The following is a 6772-nucleotide window of genomic DNA, read 5'->3' on the forward strand; positions in this document are numbered from 1 at the left end:
ATCTTTATATAAGTAAATAATGAGTATGTGCCAATATTTATTTACCCTATTAATTAACAAACCAACAAGAAGACAAAAAGAGAGTGTTTTAAGATCACTGGATTGAACAGGGATTTACACAGTCATTTTGGAAAGGAATATTAAAACAAGATTACTTTTAGATACAAGGCAGATTATCTACAGTTCAATAAATGATGACAGCTTTTGTTAACAAAGCCATGAAATTATAGCATATTATCAGTTTTTGTAGATTAATCTTTAACCTCACAGGGCTGTAAGCTATTTGTAGCATTATCTTCTATAAAACTTTATCCTGGGATAGAAGCCAAAATACATCTTTTTAAAATAAACTGTTTATACCCTTATCTGCTAGAAATATACTGCAAAAATCCCCAAGAATATCATATTAAGATCAAGAAGGCTTATTAGTAAGGGCTCTGGCATAATAGCAAAAAAACTGAAGCAATTGTCATCTTAGCTTTATTCAAGTTTGAGGTAATTTTCTTTTAACAAGGGCCTTATCTGGTCATACAGAGAGGACTGCTTTATTACCTCATCATCCTGGACCTGGAACTTGATGCAGCCACATGAGATTTTGAGTTGTCCTAATTTGTTGGTGGTGGGTGAAGGTGGGGAAGTTGGTGGGTTTGTTTGTTTGGGTTGGCAAACTTTCTAAAAAACAAATTTTGGAAAGTTTATCTTATGGAGCAAGGTATGTTGGAGTATTGGATGGATAAAATGGCATCATATAGAATTAACCAGAATTAACTGCTTCCTTTTCTTGGTAAGAAGTTTTGATTTAAATATTTACTCTCCCATATGCAGCCCATATGATTCAGGAGAGGTTGATTCCATCTCCAGCTCTAGGTGTGAGTCCTGACTGGCTTAGGCTAAGTAGCATGTTCCATGCTTTTGGTCATAGTGGTCATTTCTGGTATGAACATGGGCAATTGATTAAATTAAAGCCAATTAAACCTGGGCAGAAATTTTCTATGGGCTTCTGGGAAAGAAGTGTTCTTGCTTTACTAAGCTACATACCAGGAAAGGTCCTTTCTTTTTGCTGAAAGGAAGCATGTAGTCCCAGAAATTGCTGACAACCATATTATGCCCATAAAGAACCATCCCAGTGGGAAGCAGACCAAGAGTAAGGCAACGAGAGAAACAGAAACTGGGTCTTCGGTCACATAATTGAACTGGGGGTCAAGCTTCATCTGAAACATGTCCATCCTTTGTCACCATACATGAGGTAATAAATTCCCATTACTGCTTAATCCAGTTTGTGTCAAACCTCTAATACATGCATCCAAAAAGTTCCTTAATTCTCTCTCTCTCTCTCTTCTCCTTTCACACAATTTTTTCTTCCTTTCAGATTATTTCCATTCCCCTGATCACTTGCCTTGGGCTCTTATGAGAATGCACATGTTCCTTTGAATTTCCTACAGATTCTGCCATAGATTATTTTCAGAAGTGTTGCCTTCTCATGTCCATAAGTATATGCTGTTTTCAACATTCTTACTCATCTTTAAATAAGGTGAAATCTGCCTAAATCACACAAAAAGTTTCAAATATTTTTCTACCTTTTATCAGGCATTCTCTTTTACAATCAGACCAGTTAATGACATTATATCTGGGAATCAGACCTATTGTCTTTTTATAATTATTTTCATCTCATCCCAGTTAATGGCATTAGGCAATCTGTCTATCTTGTGGTTCAGAGCATTATCAAGTTGGTTAGAGGAATGTGGTTAGAGACAGCCCACCTATGCAAGCTAATGGAGTATTAACACAAGAGTTTTTTTAAGAAAAATTCATTTAATTAGGTTATAGTTAATAAATTAGGAAGTGACATCAGTAAACCCCCTCACCATGAATTTCCCACTCTTGGTTCCCCCGTAGGATACAACCTGTGCATACATATCTTAGGATAGAAGTGTTTAGAGATGATATATAGTGACTTTCTATTGACTAGAGTTTAACTCTTCTGGGCGTCCAGCTTTAGATGCTTATTCAAATGGAAGACAAGGCATGGCGTGGTATTATCTGAACAAGCAGGAAATCTCCCGTAGCAGGCTCACTGTGAAAAGAGTGTTCAATTTTCTTACAGTATGTCCACAGTAACCCCAGGTCCAATCATTATCACCAGAAGTATGGACTTACTTCTCATTGATGCAATTGCTTCTAATTTGCTTAGAAATGCAACACCATTATCAGAAACTATCAGATTACTTAATTTTTACAAGCAGCAAAGACAAATAGAAAGTTATTTTAATTTTCTTAATACGGTATTAGAGATGCTGACAAGATCCTTTGTTTTATTATTAGTATTTTAACCACAGTTCTTGCAATGCTAAAAACTCTCATTAGGTACCATTTTCCAATTTCTCAAAATAAGGTAATTACAAGCTGAATGTAAAGAACACCCCTATAAAGTTAATTTATCAATATAGTTGTGATTTTTTTTTCTTTTTCTAAGACTTTATGTGTGTGAGGCTATGTTAGAAGTGTTAGTCAGATTTCATTTGCAACCAGAGGTTTGAGTTGCAATTTTAATAAGTTAAACTGGAAATATTGAATTTGAATAATTGGATAGCAATCCCTGGATATTGCAATTTCATCTTCCTGAATATTTTCAAATTCAGACTTAGAGGAATCTATTTACATCTCTTTATTTTTCTTCCTAATGGACACAGAGACAACCAAGTATCCTGAAATTTCCTGAATAGATATATTCTGGAAATATAGATTCTAATAATACAGATTCTAAAATAAGATTCTAACAATAACTCTTAGTTCCAGCAATTTACATTCATCTTTAAATATGGAATACATATTATAATTAATTTGATAATAAAAATATTTTGTCATATTCTAATATGATATGAATTTCTCATTATGAAAATGAATTTTTCCTTTGATTTCTGATATTGGTATATTTCCGCTTAATTTAAAAAGTTAATATATTTGAAATTACCCCCTCAACTACTCACACACTGCTGGTGAGAGTGTAAATTGTTAAAACCACTTTGGAAAAGCATTTGGTAGTATCTACAGAAACTGAACATACTCATATCATGTGATCCAAGAATTCCAATCTTAGTTATATTTCCAATAGAAATGCATCCATAGGTTCTCCAAAAAAGATGTACTTAGAGTAGTCATAGCAATTATATTATAGTATTCATACCCATGAAGTGTGGAAAAGATAAATTGTAGTATTTTCACACAACGAAAAACTGTATTATAATAAGAATGAGTGAGGTACAATTGCATTTAACACTATGAATTAATTTCTAAGGCACAATTTACGTATAGAACAGCTTAATTTATTTAAAGTACAAAATCTGGCAATCTAAACTGCTGCTTGAGGTAGAATATCATTTATTTTTAGGGAGAATCATGACAAGAAAGGAGTATGAGAGAGGATTCTGGTGTGCTGATAATTCTTTGTCACTTGGTCCAGGTGTTTGTTTCATGAGGTATGTTAAACTTATGAAAATCCTTTGTGTTCTACCCTTTGTTTATGTGTATTTTATTTAAATGGAAGTTTTTAAAACTACCTCTTTGTTTCTACTTGTCTTTTAATATTCCATATCATAAGTGTTATGTAGATCATGATTTTTATATTTGCATTTGTCTTCTATAAAAATTTATAGTGGTGTGTATATGAGGTGTATCAGTTATCACTAATAAACAGTAGGGTTTGAAAATATTTTTAAATTTATTTTGCCTCAGTGATGAAACCTCTGATGGATTGCAAAATGGCCACAATTCTTTGCAGCTCTTCTCATCAAGTGTCTATTTCTTCCTTCTGAAATCTGGGCTCTCTTTGGCCAATAAAATGTGAGTTCTGAGCCTCGGCATTCTGAGGCTTGGCAAGCTTCGATTCTCTTTCTCAGACATCTGTGTGAATGAGGCCAGGCTGGCCTGCTGGAGAAGGAGAGAACATGCAGTAGGAGACCATCACAGGTGAATCCACAGCCAACCTACTACCTGACTACAAACATGTGTTAGCCAGATAAAATCAGCCAGAACTTGAGAACTAAATAGAGGGTATTGCTGAAAATCAGTAAGTTTTGGAGTGGTTTGTTATGCAGCAAAAATGAACTCATATAGAACCCTTCACAAGGCACCCTGTGAATATTCAATCAAGCTGAACTGCAAAGACATGAATATCTAAATCTTATTGGCTCCCCCCCTTAAAAAATATATCTAGAATCGGACCATTTTCACCATTTCCCCCACTGCCATTCAGGTTTAGCCCACCGTTGTGTCTCGTCTGTATTACTGTAATACTAATCCTAAATGTTATCTCTTTCCTGCCCTTGTCTTATGAAAAGCTATTCTCCACCAACAGATAATGTCTTCCAACAAGTCCCACTTAAACAAAACAAGACAAAAGCTTAGGAATTATTTTGTTAATTGTATTTATTTCCCTTTTGTATTTCCATGAGGAAAATATCTCACACTTTACCCTCCACAAATCACAATATTAAAATCAAACCTGCAAAATTTAGGATTTAATATATGATTCTATGTTTAATTTCCTGAACACAAGCCAGTATTGGAAAGGATAAAGAGATTATTTGAGGGAGCTTAAGTGACAGTTAAGACAGGAATAGTCAATAAATGATTCTCACAAAAATCAAGGGACAATCTCTAATAATTAATAGGGAAAAAACAATACAGATTTCAAATTCCACACAGTTTTTTTAAGGACAGGTACTAGTTCCATTTCTATTTCATGGAAAGACCAATTTAAACAGCTAATTAGAGGTAAATTTAATTTTAGCCTAAACATAATAATTATTTAGAAGTTTCTTACTTTCCACACCCTGCACTATGGGGATTCAATCTCAGGGGTTTTGGGTATTTGAGAATATTTAACTCCTATTCTGAAAGGGCAGAGAGTTCTAGGCATTGTCCTAAATAAGTGATAAATTGAGAGAAGAACTCTAATAAAAAGGTGGCATTCAAGCATGCTTTTCTTAGTAGTTCATTGCTGTTTGAAGACATAAGCTTCTCAGATATGAAGAAATAGGTAATGCAGAGAAAGCACATTTTTAAAAAATTAAAATATCTAGCATTTATATAATGATGAAAATTCATAGTTTATTCCCTTGGAAGTGAATTATTTTTTAATTTGAGGCTATGGATCACTTTTCAAACATATGAATAAGGATCTGTAGGTAGAAAGAAAAAAGAACAGGTTGTATTGGCAATTATTGACATACTATTGTTTATCTTTTTTTTTAGGTCTTTGGAAAAATTGGCATGAGCACACTTGGCCACAGAGAATGACATATGTTCCAGATAGCAAAAAGGAGAATCATGAGCAGTGATTTGTCCTCTCCTGCAGCTGTCCAACTGTGCTACAAAGATCTGAATGGATCCTGTATCAAAACGTCCTACTCCCCAGGTCCCCGACTGCTTCTATATGCAGTTTTTGGCTTTGGGTCTGCGCTGACTGTACTTGGAAACCTCTTGGTGATGATTTCAGTTCTTCATTTCAAGCAGCTGCATTCCCCAGCCAATTTTTTGGTCGCATCCCTGGCCACTGCTGACTTCTTGGTGGGAATGACTGTGATGCCCTTCAGCACAGTGAGGTCTGTGGAGAGCTGCTGGTATTTTGGGGAAAATTACTGTAAATTCCACTCCTGTTTTGAAGGATCATTCTGTTATGCTTCTATCTACCACTTGTGTTTTATTTCTATCGATAGATACATTGCAGTCACATATCCTCTGAGCTACCCGATCAGGTTTACGGCGCCTGTTTCTGGCATATGCATTGCCTTCTCCTGGCTCCTTTCCATTATTTATAGTTTTTCCCTTCTTTACACAGGGGCGAATGAAGTTGGACTGGAGGAACTAGTAAGTGCTCTCACCTGTGTGGGAGGCTGTCAAGTAGCAGTAAATCAAAATTGGGTATTGGTCAATTTCATATTATTTCTCATACCCACACTTGTGATGACAACTGTTTACTCCAAGGTTTTCCTCATAGTTAAACAACAGGCTAGAAATATTGAAAGCATGAGCAGTAAGAAAGCAAAATCATCAGAGAGCTACAAAAGTAGAGTGGCCAAGAGGGAAAGAAAAGCAGCTAAAACGCTGGGAATTGCTGTGGTAGCTTTTCTGATTTCATGGTCACCATACTTCATCGATACAATAATTGATGCCTACCTAGGTTTCATCACACCTGCATACATATATGAAATATTAGTTTGGTTTGCTTACTATAACTCAGCGATGAACCCTTTGATTTATGCTTTCTTTTTTCCTTGGTTTCAAAAAGCCATCAAACTAATCGTCACCGGCAAAGTCTTGAGAGAGAATTCCTCAGCAATAAATTTATTTTCTGAATAGGTTCTGGTTTTAGATTGGGGGAATTGAAAAGAGATTCACACTGAACATATGATGGGGAGAAAATATGATAAAAATATGCGCTTTTAATGTAAAATGATTTCATTATGTTTTGACCCAAACACTTAAATTTAGGTTCAGTGTTCTTTGGTAAATATGACATCAAACCCAAATGAAATGGAAACAGCCTGGCCTTGGAGCCAGAAAATCCTGGATTTCAATGCCAACGATTATCTCTGAGCTTCACTTTATTTCTCTGGTTAATTGTAGTGTTCTTGAGATAATTGAAAGAGAATATATTTAAAGGACATGTCATACAATTTTGTTATTCTAGGTATTGCCTTCAAAGATTTAAATTAGTTCAATCATTGGCCTTATCCTCTCTCTTTTTCCTTCTTTCTTTGGACGGGGGTTG

At 35.0% G+C, this 6772-nt stretch overlaps 1 protein-coding gene across 1 annotated transcript; it reads left to right on the forward strand.

Moving 5' to 3' along the window:
* Positions 1 to 5328: 5328 nt before the first annotated feature.
* On the forward strand, positions 5329 to 6360 carry LOC143687615 (trace amine-associated receptor 7a-like). Its single transcript, XM_077164741.1, has one exon. It carries the CDS (start codon positions 5329 to 5331, stop codon positions 6358 to 6360), a length of 1032 nt encoding a protein of 343 aa, XP_077020856.1.
* The last annotated feature ends 412 nt before the right edge of the window (positions 6361 to 6772 follow it).

This window comes from Tamandua tetradactyla, chromosome 1, assembly GCF_023851605.1.
Source record: "Tamandua tetradactyla isolate mTamTet1 chromosome 1, mTamTet1.pri, whole genome shotgun sequence".
In the NCBI taxonomy this organism is placed as follows: Eukaryota; Metazoa; Chordata; class Mammalia; order Pilosa; family Myrmecophagidae; genus Tamandua; species Tamandua tetradactyla.

Coding starts and splice junctions, on each gene's coding strand:
- LOC143687615 (XM_077164741.1), top strand. CDS start 5,329: ATGAGCAGTGATTTGTCCTCTCCTGCAGCTGTCCAACTGTGCTACAAA.